The sequence below is a fragment of the Rana temporaria genome, chromosome 4, assembly GCF_905171775.1.
Source record: "Rana temporaria chromosome 4, aRanTem1.1, whole genome shotgun sequence".
NCBI classification, from domain to species: domain Eukaryota; kingdom Metazoa; phylum Chordata; class Amphibia; order Anura; family Ranidae; genus Rana; species Rana temporaria.
Window position 1 is genome coordinate 8,365,294 of NC_053492.1, and position 17,356 is coordinate 8,382,649.

At 45.2% G+C, this 17,356-nt stretch overlaps 1 protein-coding gene across 1 annotated transcript in view; it reads right to left on the reverse strand.

The window, feature by feature from the left end:
- LOC120935485 (gastrula zinc finger protein XlCGF17.1-like) overlaps positions 1–17,356 on the reverse strand; it is a gene marked incomplete at both ends in the record, with an annotated part of 47,333 nt that overhangs the window by 14,209 nt on the left and 15,768 nt on the right. Inside the window, one exon of the mRNA XM_040347536.1 lies at positions 14,420–14,905. Coding sequence (XP_040203470.1) covers positions 14,420–14,905 — 486 coding nt within the window. The remainder of the gene's footprint in view (positions 1–14,419; positions 14,906–17,356) is intronic.

Consider the following 17,356-nt stretch of genomic DNA (forward strand, 5'->3'; position numbering starts at 1 on the left):
CTGGCTGGTGTCACTGGTTGGCACTGGCAGTTTCACACTGACTCAATTTGTCTGCTTCAGTTACATTATATGTAACTGAATGCAGAGACCAGCTGTCAGCGTGATGTCGGGGGTGGACGGGGCCATGCAGATATCAAACACCAGCCAATAATTGGGCTGCTTAAGAAAGTGGGCGGGGCCAAATACACACAACGGCCCACCCAGATCCCATACCATTGGCTGGTGTTGGTGTTTTTAGCTGCTGGGCTGGCAGAAACATGTTTGTAATCCAAAACACTTGTATATCAAAGCAAGTTTCCCCATAAGAAATAATGGAAACTCAGATGATTCATTCCACATTTATTCATAGGTCTTTCAGTTTATAGTCCATATAAAAAGATTATAGCAATGTGACCAAGTTGTGTAACCATAAAATGTCCGTCCACAAATGACCGGCTCCACAAGGGGATTAGAAGCAAAATCCAGCAGGAGGTACAGAGTAGTAAAGAGAAGAGAGACGCCTCTAAGTGTAGCAATATGTTGCTAAATGTTGTACCTTCATTAACTGTAACCATATTGCTACACTTAGAGGCTTCTCTCATCTCTTTTATACTCAGTTGTGACATGACACCAGGGCCGCCATCAGAAATTATGGGGCCCCTTACACAGCTTCAGGCATGGGCCCCCTGGAGCAGAGAACCGGAGGGCGGGTGCTGCCGCCTGAAATTGAGAAGCGGGGGGGCCTCCGCGAATTGAGAAGCGGGGGCCCTATAAAAAAGGGTCCGGGGCCCTGGGGACCTCTGAGCCCTTTAATAAAAAGAAAAAAAAGAAAGAAAAAATATATATTAAAAAATATATATATGTTTTTTTTTTTAAAAAGGGGGGTCTCCGTCTGGGACCCTGGGGACCTTTAATAAAAAAAAATATAAATATATATATTATATCATTTTTTTATAAAAAGAAATTACAAAAAAAGGGGGGTTGCAACGGATCACAGTTGATCCGTGATCCGAACGGGTCACCCCCTTTGGATCGGAACACACTGTGATTCGCGGATTGCCGCTGCTCCGGAGCTAGGCCGAACCCCCGGCCTTTCCTAACGTTATAGGATACGAAGAAAGGAAATGGATAGCCGCACTCCAATGACCAAAAAGGTTGTCTTTTATTCAAACGAACAGCAAGTACATCACTTCACAAGGTCACGGCAAAGGAACAGGGGAACAGCCGACGCGTTTTGCACTGGACTAGTGCTTAATCATGGCTGAATCAATTAATCAGCCATGATTAAGCACTAGTCCAGTGCAAAACGTGTCTGATGTTCCCCTGTTCCTTTGCTGTGACCTTGTGAAGTGATGTACTTGCTGTTCGTTTGAATAAAAGACAACCTTTTTGGTCATTGGAGTGCGGCTATCCATTTCCTTTCTTCGTATCCTATGCATGGTCAGTGCATTGCCAGCACCCACGGTATCCTGAGTCAGTCTAATTCTATATAGTGACCCCCCTGGAGCGGTGATCCTCTTTCTTTCCTAACGTTATGGCCGCGGCTTCGGCCTAGCTCCGGAGCCGCAGTAGCTCCGTAAATTGCGAGGGCGCGCCGGCAAAATTGCCCGGCGTAAGCGCGCGCAATGTAAATGATCCCGCCAGGGGCGGGAATCATTTAAATTAGGCGAGCTCCCGCGCCGAGCGTAGAGCGCATGCTCTGTCGGGAAACTTTCCCAACGTGCATTGCGGCAAATGACGTCGCAAGGACGTCATTTGCTTCAAAGTGAACGTGAATGGCGTCCAGCGCCATTCACGATTCACTTACGCAAACAACGTAAAATTCGAACGTCGCGACGCGGGAACGCCGGGTATAGTTTAGCATTGGCTGCCCCTACTATTAGAAGGGGCAGCCTTACGCTAAACACGCCGTACGGAAACGACGTAACTTGCGTACGCAGGGGGTGCGCAACATTGTGAATCGGCGTAAGTATGCAATTTGCATACTATACGCTGACCACAATGGGAACGCCCCCTAGCGGTCATCGCAAGAATGCAGCCTAAAATCTGCGTGGCATAAGAGCCTTATGCCACGCAGATTTTAGGCTGCAGTCGGCGTAACGAGTTTTCTGAATCAGGAGAACTCGTTACGCCGGCGCAAGTCAGCAATTGCGCTGCGTAACTATGGTTACGCAGGCGCAATTGCTTACTGAATCTGGGCCATAGTGTCTGGGATCAGACAGGCTGAAATCCAGATACATGATTCAAGTCCCGGGTGAATCCCGTACCCTACAACTCGCTGGCTGAACGATAAAACTGAACCATGTATGGCCAGCTTTGGAAGCAAGATATATTCATCATCAACTGATCCCCCTGAAGGGGTTAATCTACATATTACCTTCTCTGCCACCAGATCCAGCTACGTCTCACCAAACAGAACGTCCTGCCTGTATCAACATCACTTCCTGTCTGTCCCTGACATCACTTCCTGTCTGTATTCCATAGAGACTTACTAACTGGGTAGAGATGACATCACCACCTTGTGGATCTCAGAGGAACTGCAGCTCAAGAAACATAAACATGGCCTTGTGCTGTGTGTGTATGCATTGTATACCATTCCAATTTCTCTCCTCCCTGAAGTGTGTATTATTATTGGGCTGGATTCAGGTACGACTTGCGCCCTCTTACGGAGGCGCAGCATACCGTTTTAACGCTGGGCCTCCGTAAATTACCTGCGCTACGCTTCATTCACGAAGCAGTAGCTCCGTAATTTGCGTGGCCGGCGTAAGCGCGCGTAATTTAATTGATCCCATAGGGGGCGTGGATCATTTAAATTAGGCGCGTTCCCGCGCCGAACGTAGTGCGCATGCTCCGTCGGGAAACTTTCCCGACGTGCATTGCGGCAAATGACGTCGCAAGGACGTAATTTGCTTTAACGTGAACGTAAATGGCGTCCAGCGCCATTCACGATTCACTTACTCAAACGACGTAATTTTCAAACATCGCGACGCGGGAACGACGGGTATACTTAGCATTGGCTGCCCCTGCTAATAGCAGGAGCAGCCTTACGCGGCACCCGATGAACGCAAACGACGTAAACTGCGTAAACCACTACGGGAACGCCACCTAGCGACCATCGTAAGAATGCAGCCTACGATATGACTGGCATAAGAGCCTTATCGTATCTTAGGCTGCAGTCGGCGTATCAACCTTTCTGAATCAGGAGCAGTCGATACGCCGGCGCAACTAAGCAATTGCGCTGCGTAACTATGGTTACGCAGACGCAATTGCTTACTGAATCCACCCCATTATTATTATACAGGATTTATATAGCGCCAACAGTTTACGCAGTGCTTTACAATAAAAAAAAGGGAGACAATACAGTTATAATACAATTCTAATACAGTAGGATTAGCAGGGCCCTGCTCAGAAGAGCTTACAATCTAATAGGATGGGGCAGGTGGTACAAAAGGTTGTAACTGTGGGGAATGAGCTGATGGAAGTGGTAAAAGATTAGTTGGAGACGTGATAGGCTTCCCTGAAGAGATGAGTTTTCAGGGATCGCCTGAAGGTAGCAAGAGTAGGGGATAGCCGGACAGGTTGAGGTACTGAGTTCCAGAGGATGGGAGAGGGCACGGATGAGATGGGCACGGATGAGATGGCACTGATGGACATCGATGAAGTAGTACTAACGGGCACAGATGAGGTGGCACTGATTGGCGGCGCTGGTATGCGGCACTGATGGGCACTCATAGGCGGCACTGATGGGCACACATAGGCGGCACTGATGGGCACTCATGGGCGGCACTGATGGGCACTCATGGGCGGCACTGATGGGCACTCATGAGCGGCACTGATGGGCACTCATGGGCGGCACTGATGGGCACTCATGGGCGGCACAGATGGGCACTGTGGGGTGGCACAGATGGGCACTGTGGGGTGGCACAGATGGGCACTGTGGGGTGGCACAGATGGGCACTGTGGGGTGGCACTGATGGACACTGTGGGGTGGCACCGATGGACACTGTGGGGCAGCACTGATTTACTTATGTTGCCAGTCAGTGCCCATTTGTGGGCACTGATTGGCATCTTTTTTTTGGCATCTTTTTTTTTTTTTTTTTTTGACATTTTTTTTTTTTTTAGACTTTTTTTTGCCCCCTTTTTTTTTTTTTGCCCCACCCTGGTGGTCCAGGGTGGGCTTCCCTGGTGGTCCATGTGTCGATCCAAGGGGGGGCTGCGCTGATAAACAATCACAAACCCCCCCTGTCAGGAGAGCCGCCGATCGGCTCTCCTCTACTCGCGTCTGTAAGACACGAGTGAGGAAGGGCCATCAACGGCTCTTCCTGTTTACATCGTGATCAGCCATGGTTGGACGGCTGATCACATGGTAAAGAGTCGCCGTGAGAGACTCTTTACCGAGATCGGTGTTGCGGGGTGTCAGACTGACACCCTGCAACAACGATCGCCGCAATGCGCGCCCCGGCTCAGAATCCTGAGGACGTCATATGACGTCCGGTCAGGATTCTACAACCACTTTGCCGACGTCAATATGTCATTGGCGGGCGGCAAGTGGTTAAAGAACCCAGGATATAGCAGATAATCGATTTATTTCTCCACCCCAACATCCAAAAGGATTTTTTGTGATTTAATAAGTAGTGCCCTTTTTTACATTATAATTTTTTACAAATTTTAGGTGCAGCACCTTTTTATTATTATCTAACACATAGGCCCAGATTCTCGTAGATGGGCGTAACGTATCTCATTTACGTTACGCCGCCGCAAGTTTTACAGGCAAGTGCTTTATTCACAAAGCACTTGCCTGTAAAGTTGCGGCGGCGCAGCGTAAATCACCCCGGTGCAAGCCCCACCTAATTCAAATTAGCCGGGTAGGGGGCGTGGAGAATTTAAATTAAGCGCGCTTCCGCGCCGAACGTACTGCGCATTCGCCGTCCGGAAAATATCCCAGGGTGCATTGCTCCAAATGACGTCGCAAGGACGTCATTGGTTTCGACGTGAACGTAAATGGCGTCCAGCCCCATTCACGGACGACTTACGCAAACCTCGTAAATTTTAAAGTTTTGACGCGGGAACAACGGCCATACTTAAAGTGGAGGTTCCCCAAAAAATAAACTTTTAACCTTAGATTGTGGCTCATTTTGTCTAGGGGAATCGGCTATTTTTTTTTTAAAAAACGAAGCAGTACTTACCGTTTTAGAGAGCGATCTTCTCCGCCGCTTCCGGGTATGGTCTTCGGGACTGGGCGTTCCTTCTTGATTGACAGGCTTCCGACGGTCGCATCCATTGCGTCATGAGTAGCCGAAAGGAGCCGAAGGTCGGTGCGGCTCTATACGGCGCCTGCGCACCGACGTTCAGCTACTTTCGGAAAATCGTGACGCGATGTTTTCTGACCATCGGAAGACTGACAATCAAGAAGAAACGCCCAGTCCCGAAGACCATACCCGGAAGCGGCGGAGAAGATCGCTATCTCTAAAACGGTAAGTACTGCTTCGTTTTTAAAAAAAACACCCGATTCCCCTAGACAAAATGAGCCTCAATCTAATGTTAAAAGTAAATTTTTAGGGGAACCTCCAATTTAACATTGGTTGCCCCTCATATAGCAGGGGCAACTTTACGCCGCGCAAACCTAACGTAAACGCCGTAACTTCACTGCATCGACCGCGCTTACGTATTCGCGTATCTAGCTAATTTGCATACTCGATGGGGAAAGCAACGGAGGCGACACCTAGCGGACAAAAAAAAAATTGCATTTAAGATCCGACGGCGTAAGAGACTTACACCTGTCGGATCTAATGGATATCTATGCGTAACTGATTCTAAGAATCAGGCGCATAGATACGACGGCCCAGATTAGGACTTACGACGGCGTACATGGCGTTGCGCCGTCGTAATCCCTTTGAGAATCTGGGCCTTAATTTTTTCAAATATTTGGCGCCAGGATCCATATACATATTGTTGCATTAAAAAGTAAAGTTCTAGATTACGTTCATTCTACCTCAATGGATATGAGGATAAAAGAAATGAACTATAAATTGTTAACAAAGTGGTACTATCTTCCATCAAAATGACATAAGTTTAATGTAGATGTATTGCCGCGTACACACGACTAGGCATGTGCATTTCGTTTCGTTCCGAATCGAAATTCGGACGAATTTTTCATTATTCGGAAATTCGGATGCATACGAATTCCCGAATTGCAATATTAATGAATTTACCGAATCCGAACGAACGTTTTCGATTCCGAATCGAAAACCCGCGGACGAAATTCGATCGGAATTCAATTTTTTTTTTTTTTTTCGAATTCCGATCGAATTTCGTCTGCGGGTTTTCGATTTGGAATTCGAAATACATTTTTTTTTTTTTTTTAATTCCGATCTAATTCCGTCCACGGGTTTTCGATTTGGAATTCGAATTTTTTTTTTTTCAAAATCCGATCGAATTTCGAAATTATATTCGAAAAGAGACTATTTGTTGTCGAATCCAGTCGAAATACTTTCGAATTCGACCGGATTTTTCGAAATTCGGTCGAAAACTAACTAATTCCGAAAACGGTCGAAATATTTTCGAATTCGACCGGATTTTTCGAAATTCGGTCGAAAACGAACGAGTTCCGAAAACGAATTTAACACATGTAACGAACCTAACTTAACGAAATTAATTAAATAACGAATTAAAACGAAACAAAACAAAATTTTCCCTTTTGCACATGCCCGTTTTTCGCGATGTGAAAACATATTTTTTTCTTTTGTCATTAAAAACGATCGTGTGTGGGCTCCAGAGCTTTTTTCGCGACGTTAAAAATGGCCATTAAAAATTTAGAACATGCTCAAAATTTCCTTGTTGTTTTTAATGTTGTAAAAAAAGGTCGTGTGTAGGCTTTAACGACATGAAAATAACACGCATGCTCAGAAGCAAGTTATGAGACGGGAGCGCTCGTTCTGGTAAAACTAGCGCTTGTAATGGAGATAGCACATTCGTCACGCTGTAACGGACTGAAAAGCGCGAATCGTCTCTCGCCAAACTTTTACTAACACGAAATCAGCAAAAGCAGCCCAAAGGGTTGTACGTCACCGCGCTTTGCTCGAGCATTTTTTTTTTTTCACGATTGTGTGTAGGCAAGGCAGGCTTATTGGGGAGGTTCACCCGGAAATGTTAATTTTTAACATTAGATTGAGGCTCCTTTTGTGAAGGGGAATCGGGTGTTTTTTTAAAATCGAAGCAGTACTTACCGTTTTAGAGATAGATCTTCTCCGCCGCTTCCGGGTATGGGCTGCGGGACTGGGCGTTCCTATTTGATTGACAGGCTTCCGAAGGTCGCATCTATCGCGTCACGATTTTCCGAAAGTAGCCAAACGTCGGTGTGCAGGCGCCATATAGAGCCGCACCAACGTTTGGCTTCTTTTGGCTACTCGTGACGCGATGTATGCGACCGTCGGAAGCCTGTCAATCAAGAAGGAACGTTAAAATAATTTTAACCACTTGTGGACCCCTTCACGCCGATATACGTCGGCAGAAGGGCACAGCTGGGCACAAGGACGTACAGTTATGTCGCCTTTAAGAGCCCAGCTGTGGGTCGCGCGCGCCGCCACGCTCGCCACCCAGTCCTGAGCTCCGTGACTGCGTCCGCGGACCCGATTGCCGCCGGCGTCCCGCGATGGGGTCACAGGAGCTGAAGAACGGGGAGAGGTGAGTGTAAACAAACCTTCCCTGTTCTTCTCCGTGGCAGTGTCACTGATCGTCTGTTCCCTGTCATAGTGACGTCACACGCCCAGCCACGTCCCCCTACAGTAAAAAGAAAACACAACAGGACACACTTAACCCCTTAGTGTCCCCTAGTGGTTAACCCCTTCACTGCCATTGTCATTTTCACAGTAATCAGTGCCCATCAATGCAGCCTCACCAGTGTTCATCAATTCAGCCTGCTCCATGCCCATCTGCAGTCTCACCAATGCAGCCTGATCAGTGCCTACCTGCATTCTTACCATTTCCCATTAATGCAGCCTGCTCAGTGCCCATCTTTCAGCCTCTCCATTGCCCATCAATGCAGCCTTACAAGTGCCCATCTGCAGTCTCTCCATTGCCCATCAATGCAGAATGCTCAGTGCCAATCTGCAGCCTCAGATGATTATATATTGTGGGTGAGAATTGTGATGCATGCACCTGTAAGATACCTTGATTGCTGTTCACCACACCTGTATCCAAGTATATTTTTATATATATATATATATACACTATAATACCAAAAGTATTGGGACTCCTGCCTTTACACGCCCATGAACTTTAATGGCATCCCAGTCTTAGTCCGTAGGGTTCAATATTGAGTTGGCCCCGCCCTTTACAGCTATAACAGCTTCAACTCTTCTGGGAAGGCCGTCCACAAGGTTTAGGAGTGTCTCTATGGGAATGTTTGACCATTCTTCCAGAAGTGCATTTGTGAGGTCAGGCACTGATGTTGGACGAGAAGGCCTGGCTCGCAGTCTCCACTCTTTCAATGAAATCATTTTTATTGAGTTTTCACATTTTACAACAAAATAACACATAACAATTTTAACACATAACCCCACCCAACATCAAAGCAAAAAAAAAAAAACACAACCCCCGCACCCTCCCCCATATGTGCTCATCCATATTTTAATCGACAATCCTTCACATTATTTTAGCTTGATGGTGCATTTATTCCTATGTAATTATTGCCTTCCAAAATTCTATCTCATTCATTTTCCATATCATCATTAATATACTTAACTAATTGCTCAGATTGGAGACTAACCACCAATGCCAGATTTTCTCAAATTTTTTAAGACATCTCTTATGTTTATATGTCAGTTCCTCTCGCCTTAAATTAAGATGATTTGCTTTGATCCATTGATCTGTCATTGATGAATAGTTTGATATCCATCTTTGCAGTATAAGTTTACGAGTCATATACATAGTTCTCAACCATATCACAGGCGTTTCAACTGGGAGGGTATCTTCTGGTATAATCCCTAGCAATGCTATTTTTGGATCAGGCTGTACTTGTGTGAAGCACAAGGAATTTAACCACTTAAGGACCGGACCAATATGCTTCTAAATGACCCAAGGGGTTTTTACAATTCGGCACTGCGTCGCTTTAACAGACAATTGCGCGGTCGTGCGACGTGGCTCTCAAACAAAATTGGCGTCCTTTTTTCCCCACAAATAGAGCTTTCTTTTGGTGGTATTTGATCACCTCTGCGGTTTTTATTTTTTGCGCTATAAACAAAAATAGAGCGACGATTTCGAAAAAAAATAATATTTTTTACTTTTTTGCTATAATAAATATCCCCCAAAAACATATATATCAATTTTTTTTCCCTCAGTTTAGGCCGATACGTATTCTTCTACCTATTTTTGGTAAAAAAAATATCGCAATAAGCGTTTATCGATTGTTTTGCGCAAAATTCATAGCGTTTACAAAATAGGGGATAGTTTTATTTTTTTTTATTTTTTTTTACTACTAATGGCGGCAATCAGTGATTTTTTTCGTGACTGCGACATTATGGCAGACACTTTGAACAATTTTGACACATTTTTGGGACCATTGTCATTTTCACAGCAAAAAATGCATTTAAATTGCATTGTTTATTGTGAAAATGACAGTTGCAGTTTGGGAGTTAACCACAGGGGGCGCTGTAGGAGTTAGGGTTCACCTAGTGTGTGTTTACAACTGTAGGGGGGTGTGGCTGTAGGTCTGACATCATCAATCGAGTCTCCCTATATAAGGGATCACTCGATCGATGCGCCGCCACAGTGAAGCACGGGGAAGCTGTGTTTACATACGACTCTCCCCGTTCTTCAGCTCCGGGGAGCGATCGCGACGGAGCGGCTATAAACGAATAGCCGCGCCGTCGCCCCGGATCGCTCCCCGCGGGAATCCGACCGCCGCATGTCCCTGCCGACCCACGTCTAGGCAGGGACGTACAGGTACGCCAATGTGCCTGTAAATGCCATTCTGCCGACGTATATCTACATGCAGCGGTCGGGAAGTGGTTAAAGGGGTTGTAATGGGCTCTATGAATGATAAATAATTGAGTCAAACACTGTGTGGAGGTTAAGGATACCTTAGTTTCCAATCAAATTCATCCCAAAGATGTTCTATTGGGGTGAGGTCAGCTCTGTGCAGGCCAGTCAAGTTCCTCCACCCGAAACCCCGTGGACCTTGCTTTGTGCACTGGTGCGCAGTCATGATTGAACAGGAAGGGGCCATCCCAAAACTGTTCCCACAAAGTATGCTGACGCCTTAAGAGTTCCCTTCACTGGAACCAAGGGGCCAAACCCAACCTCTGAAAAACGACCCCACACCATAATCCCCTCTTCACCAAATGATTTAGACCAGTGCACAAAGCAAGGCATGGATGAGTGGGTTTGGGGAGTCGGAACTTGACTGGTCCTGACCTCAACCTGATAGAACACCTTTGGGATGAATTCGAGAGGAGACTGCGAGCCAGACTTTCTCGTCTCACATCAATGCCTGACCTCACAATCAAAATATAATTACTGTATATACTCGAGTATAAGCCGACCCGAATAGAAGCCGAGGCACCCAATTTGACCAAATAAAAATGGGAAAAGGTATTCACTCGAGTATAAGCCTAGGGTGTCCATCTGCATGCCTCACTGCGTCCATGCCCATGCCTCACTGTGCCCATGTGCATGCCTCACTGTGTCCATGCCTCACTGTGCCCATGCCTCACTGTGTCCATGTGCATGCCTCACTGTGCCCATGCCTCACTGTGCCCATGCCTAGACTTACGTTTAACATGGGAGTATATAGAAGGGGTGCCTGGCTTTTAAAAATCGGTGCTCCCCGGGCCGTAGGTCCCCCAGACAGCAAACTTTGCACACTTGTAGAGGAGGATACTTGTGTGCCAAGTTTCGGGTCCAGGGGACCTACGGCCGGCCGGTACCGGGTCCCCAAATTTACTGGAGAAATTACTGTTTAACATGGGAGTCTAGGGAATGGGTGCCCGACTTTGAAAAATCAGTGCTCCTTGGCCATAAGTTCCCCTGGACAACAAACTTTTCACACTTGTATAGGAAGAGCGGGGCTATATGTGTGCCAAGTTTGGGGTCCAGGGGACCTACGGCCGGCCGGTACCAGGTCCCCAAATTCCAGGAGATTAGGCGCAAAAAGGTGACTCGAGTATAAACCGAGGGGGGCATTTTCAGCACCAAAAAATGTGCTGAAAAACTCGGCTTATACTCGAGTATATACGGTACTTTGGAATTTCAAAGTCAAACACAGAAACGTATAGAACACTAAAATGTAATAGGCTACGATACAAAAAAAATAGCTAAATAAAATACCCTAAAATTCTTGAAAAGGTTCCTCACTTTCCGCAGCCGCAGGAAAGAAAGAGACGTATCTGAAAAGAGCAAAACACTTGCTACAATATAATGTGTTCTAAAGACAATGGGCTAGATTCAGTAACACTTACGATGGGCGTATCAGTAGATACGCTGTCGTAAGTCCGAATCCACGCCGTTGTATCTTTAAGCGTATGCTCAAATTGAGATACGCTTAAATGTTGCTAAGATACGACCGGCGTAAGTCTCCTACGCCGTCGTATCTTAGGGTGCATATTTACGCTGGGCGCTAGGTGGCGCTTCCGTTGATTTCCGCATAGAATATGCAAATGAGCTAGATACGCCGATTCAGAAACGTACGTGCTCCCGGCGGATTTTTTTACGTCGTTTACGTAAGGCTTTTTCCGGCGTAAAGTTCCCCCTGCTATATGAGGCATAGCCAATGTTAAGTATGGACGTCGGGACAGCGTCAAATTTTACATTGTTTGCGTAAGTCGTTCGCGAATAGGGCTTTGCGTAAATTACGTTCACGTCAAAAGCATTGACTATTTTCGACGTGATTAGGAGCATGTGCACTGAGATAGGTTCACGGACGGCGCATGCGCCGTTCGTTAGAAACGTCATTTACGTGGGGTCATGTTTTATTTACATAAAACACGCCCACCTCTTCACAATTTGAATTAGGCGCGCTTACACCGGCACATTTACGCTACGCCGCCGTAACTTAGAGCGCAGGTTCTTTCTGAATACAGAACCTGCCTCACTAAGTTACGGCGGCGTATCTGAGATACGCTACGCCCGCACAAAGTTACGGCGGGCTTTCTGAATCTAGCCCAATAGGTTTGCTGTATTCAGCAGGAACAATAAACAAACAACCTAGTTATACTGACAATAGCAACCTAGTTTCAACACAGATTTGCACCCAATTTCACCATACACAATACAGTTTCAAAATACAAAATAGATGAATAGGTGGAAAAAGTTAGCAGATAACTTCACTCTGCACAACTTAAACAATAACTATAATAAAACACTAGTAAAAAAAATATCATTAATAAGATTTTGAAAGGAAGAAAAGTTTGATGCGATACTTAAGTCTATCTCTCCACCGTATTGGAGGTGAAAGGATGGCGGCCTTCCTTTATAACGTATCTGGTGCATCATGTTAAATCCTGGCAATCTGCTGGTTTAGGAGGATGGGATCTTTGTGGTTGTTCTTTGTGATCCAAATATCATTTATTCATGAAAAAAATCTCTTTCTCCATTATCCCGATAATATTTAGGCCAAAGCACTATTGCAGTCCGCTTATCTGTATATATCTCGTATTCCTAGAAGTGTGGTATATCTCAGGTGATTCCATGATGTGATCTTTCCTTGATAGCCGACAAACTTCTATCGATTAATCAGCCCCCTTTGATCGTTTGAATGATCATTTCCATCCTACTGTAAGTTTATTAAACTTGCTTAATTATATTATTGCTCTTAAGCCCTGTACACGCGATCGGTTTGTCCGATGAAAACGGACCGATGGACTGTTTTCATCGGACAAACCGATCGTGTGTGGGCCCCATCGGGCCCCATCGGTTTGTTTTCCATCTGTGAAAAAAAACAGAACATGTTTTAAATTTTTCCTATGGATAAAAAAACAATAGAAAAATCTGATCGTCTGTGGGGAAATCCATTGGACAAAAATCCACGCATGCTCAGAATCAAGTCGACGCATGTTCGGAAGCATTGAACTTCATTTTTCTCAGCACGTCGTCGTGTTTTACGTCACCGCGTTTGGACATGGTCAGATTTTTGACTGATCGTGGTGTGTAGGCAAGACTGATTCATCGGATTAGATTCCATCAGATATCTGATCGTGTGTACGAGGCTTTAGATATGACTGGATGCCTTGGCCCGGATTCAGATAGGAGATACGACGGCGTATCTCCTGATACACCGTCGTATCTCGGAGTGCGGGCCGTCGTATCTATGCGCCTGATTCAGGGAATCAGTTACGCATAGATTTCCCTAAGATCCGACTGGTGTGAGTGTCTTACACCGTCGTATCTTAGGCTGCATATTTACGCTGGCCGCTAGGTGGCGCTTCCGTATAGTTACGCAAGGAATATGCTAATTAGGTATTTACGCCGATTCAGAAACGTACGTTCGCCCGGTGAATTTTTTTTTACGTCGTTTACGTTAGGCTTTTTCCGGCGTAAAGTTATCCCTGCTATATGAGGGGTATCCTATGTTAAGTATGGACGTTATTCCCGCGTCGATTTTTGAAAATTTTACGTCGTTTGCGTAAGTCGTTAGCGAATAGGGCTGTACGGAAGTTACGTTCACGTCTAGAGCAATGACGATTTGCTGCGTAATTTCGAGCATGCGCACTGGGATTCTTTCACGAAAAAAAACGTCAAATAAGCGGGGTCACATGTAATTTATATAAAACACGCCCACATCATCCACATTTGAATTAGGCGGCCTTACGCCGGACAACATACGTTACGCCGCCGTAACTTAGGGCGTAAGTTCTTTCTGAATACGGAACTTGCGCCCTAATTTACGGTGGCGTAACGTATCTGAGATACGAATTACGTTACGCCCGCCGCAAAGATACTCCAATGTATCTGAATCCGGGCCACGGAGTTTACAGACTAATTTTCCATCTCCTGTTGTGGGGACAGCTCATCCAAAGTTCCCTTTTTCTTGGAGAAAACATCTATTGTGTCTTTTTTTCACAAGTTGTATATTTTATATAATTGATAGATTTTATGTGTCAATGCCATTACAGGATGAGTGAATTTTTGGCATTGTCATTCATTTATTATTTTCAAAAATAAAGTTTCTACACCACAAAAGGTAGTAAGCCAATGAACAGTCTACTCTGATCTCCTTATGAAGTGTTTCTTACATGATGAAGATCAGCCATGGAGTATATCTGAGGTGTATATCAGGGTGTGCTTCTTCCCCACATGTCCAGCAACATTCATATACAAGACATTTCCCGCACCAATACACCTCAAGGGTTGTGAGGGATCCCTGATGTACAGGAAGACTTCATTGAAGAACAATTCCCTCACTCAGGACAGGAATATGGCTTCTCTCCTGTGTGCAATCTCTGATGTGTGTGAAGATTGGACTGCTGTGAAAAACATTTCCCACACTCAGGACAGGAAAACGGCTTCTCCCCCGTGTGAGATCTCTGATGTGTGGAAAGATTGAACTTGTGTGAAAAACATTTTCCGCACTCAGGACAGGAATACGGCTTCTCCCCTGTGTGCAATCTCTGATGTGTGGAAAGATTGGACTTGTGCGAAAAACATTTCCCGCACTCAGGACAGGAAAACGGCTTCTGTTCCGTGTGCAATCTCCGATGTATAGAAAGATTGGACTTGTGTGAAAAACATTTCCCGCATTCGGGACAAGAATGCGTCTTCTCCCCAGTGTGAGACTTCTGATGCCTGTAAAGATTGGCCTTCTGTGAAAAACATTTTCTGCATTCAGGACAGGAATACGGCTTCTCACCTGAATGAGATCTTTTATGCACACTAAGTTTGGATTTCGAATGGAAACACTTCCCGCAGTCTGTACAGGAAAATCTCCTCTTATCTGTTGGAAGGACAAACATAGAATATATAGTGCAGAGGTCAGGAGTATGTAATCTACAACATAGAGGGGGTTATTTACAAAAGGCAAATCCACTGTGCACTTGCAAGTGCTAGTCCCTGTAGATCTGAGGGGGACATGCAAGGAAAAAAAAACAGAATTTTTTCTTGTAAATAATTGGATGATAGAAATCATCAGAGCTCCCCCACATTTCCGATCTTCCCCTCAGATCTACAGCGACTGCATTTCCAAGTGTACTTCCAAGCACAATATGGAGTATATAGTGCAGGGGTCAGGAGTATGTAAAGTGCAATACAGAGTATATCTTGCAGGGGTCAGGAGTATGTAATGTACAATACAGAGTGTAACAGTCAACACCGTTTACGACCTTCCATCACATCCAAGACAGCTTATCGACACTCCAACCAACAGGACCCGATCCCATTTCATTTGCCCAGAATCAAGACGAGACACAGCTCTGTGCTTGTTCCAAATGTAATGACCACTTTAATGGTTTCTTCTCAGCTTTTTATACAGTACAAGCATGTGACAGTATTCAAAGAGACAATGAGATCTCCACCCCCCTAATCACACACTAAGGCTAATTACTTAAACATTCTAGACAGGTCGGCACCGGCCTATAATTATCATGTCTAATCACTGCACATTCCTTAAACAGCATAACAAACAAACCCATCACACACTGAGTTTGCTAGGCAAACGTTTCGTCTCCGCATGCAGCTTGACACCTATTCACACCTCTGAGCATCAATAGGTTTTAGACAGTGTTATCACACAATTAAAGGCCTTTCAAAAGCCAGCCTTATTTAACATATTAACAGTCTTCAGAGAGAGATGAGTCACTATTGACTGGTTGGGGTCACAATTAACCAACATCTTGCAGTGTCTCAAAATCCTGCAATACGAACTATCAGTGATGTCAAATCTCATGTAATACATGAATTATGATTCACTTGCCAGTCCATGCCCAAAGGGCACAGAGTGGACTCAGACCCAAGAGTTATCAGTGACGCTGACACAGGAGTATCCTCCATCCTCACAAAGTCTTTGGGTGTCACGGGTCATTCCGTTACACAGAGTATATCTTGCAGGGATCAGGAGTATGTAATGTACAACATAGAGTATATAGCGCAGGGGTCAGGAGTAGTGTTGGGTAAACGATTTGGGCCGAGCATTTGCCTGTTCGTCCATTCACAAAACACCCAAATTTGCAGGGTGTTTGCCCTGAAAAATACTATGAAATGCACTTTGCACTTCACAGTGCATTCTGGAACCTGATTGGGAAAGCTTTGTCCAATTAGGGCACAGTATAAGCTAGTTGTTAAGGAGCAGGGCTGGGAAGCTGGCCGTGGTTTTCTTAAAGGGGTTTATAAGTGTAACTCAACACAGTGATGGTGATAACATACAAGTTATAACAAATAATGATAATAAAATTATTATTATTAAGTCCATGTGTGAAAACCAAATATCACGGTGTCTGATACAGAAAAAATAATAATAAAATCCACTATATGTGGAAATAGTCCGTGAACAAACAAGTGTAAGACTCTCCAATCGCTGATATGGACTGACGAATGATTAATTGTCTGCAGGAATCATAAAGCATCTAACATGTAAGGTGGGGTACTCTTACCAAACAGTCATAGGCACAACAGTCTATCCCAAGTAGTATGTTAATAGCTAGAAGCCTTAATAAATAACAGCAATTGTTTTTAGGTGAATATATGTAGCAGATCTTTCTATAGTACTACAAGTAAAACAATTGTTACTTATCCGTTTGCAGGGCTCCAGTGTAGCAACAAGAGGACCCGTAGTGTAGGGTGTCAGCAAGGAAGGTCTTAGGCCCCATACACACGAGAGGATTTATCCGCGAATACGTTCCAGCGGAACGTTTCCACGGATAAATCCTCTCGAGTATTTCAGCAGATTTCTCTGCGATGGAGTGTACTCACCATCGCATTGAAATCCACGCCGAAATCCTCTGGCGATGACGTGTCGCGCCGTCACCGCGATTATGACGCGGCGACGTGCGCGACGCTGTCATATAAGGAATTCCACGCATGCGTCGAATCATTACGACGCATGCGGGGGATCCCTTCGGACGGATGGATCCGGTGAGTCTATACAGACCAGCGGATCCATCCGTTGGGATGGATTCCAGCAGATGGATTTGTTTAGCATGTCAGCGAATATTCGATCTGCTGGAATCCATCCCAGGGGATAAATATCCGCGGAAACAGATCCGCTGGAGTGTACACACCATAGGATCTATCCGCTGAAACCCATTTGCTGGGATTTTTCAGCGGATGGATTCTATCGTGTGTATGGGGCCTTAGGGTTCCCCCCGGCAACGGCAGTCTGTTGCAGCAAATATGGCAGCATTAAAGTGGTTGTAAAGAGAAAAATATTTTCCTCTTAAATTAAAGTCTGACA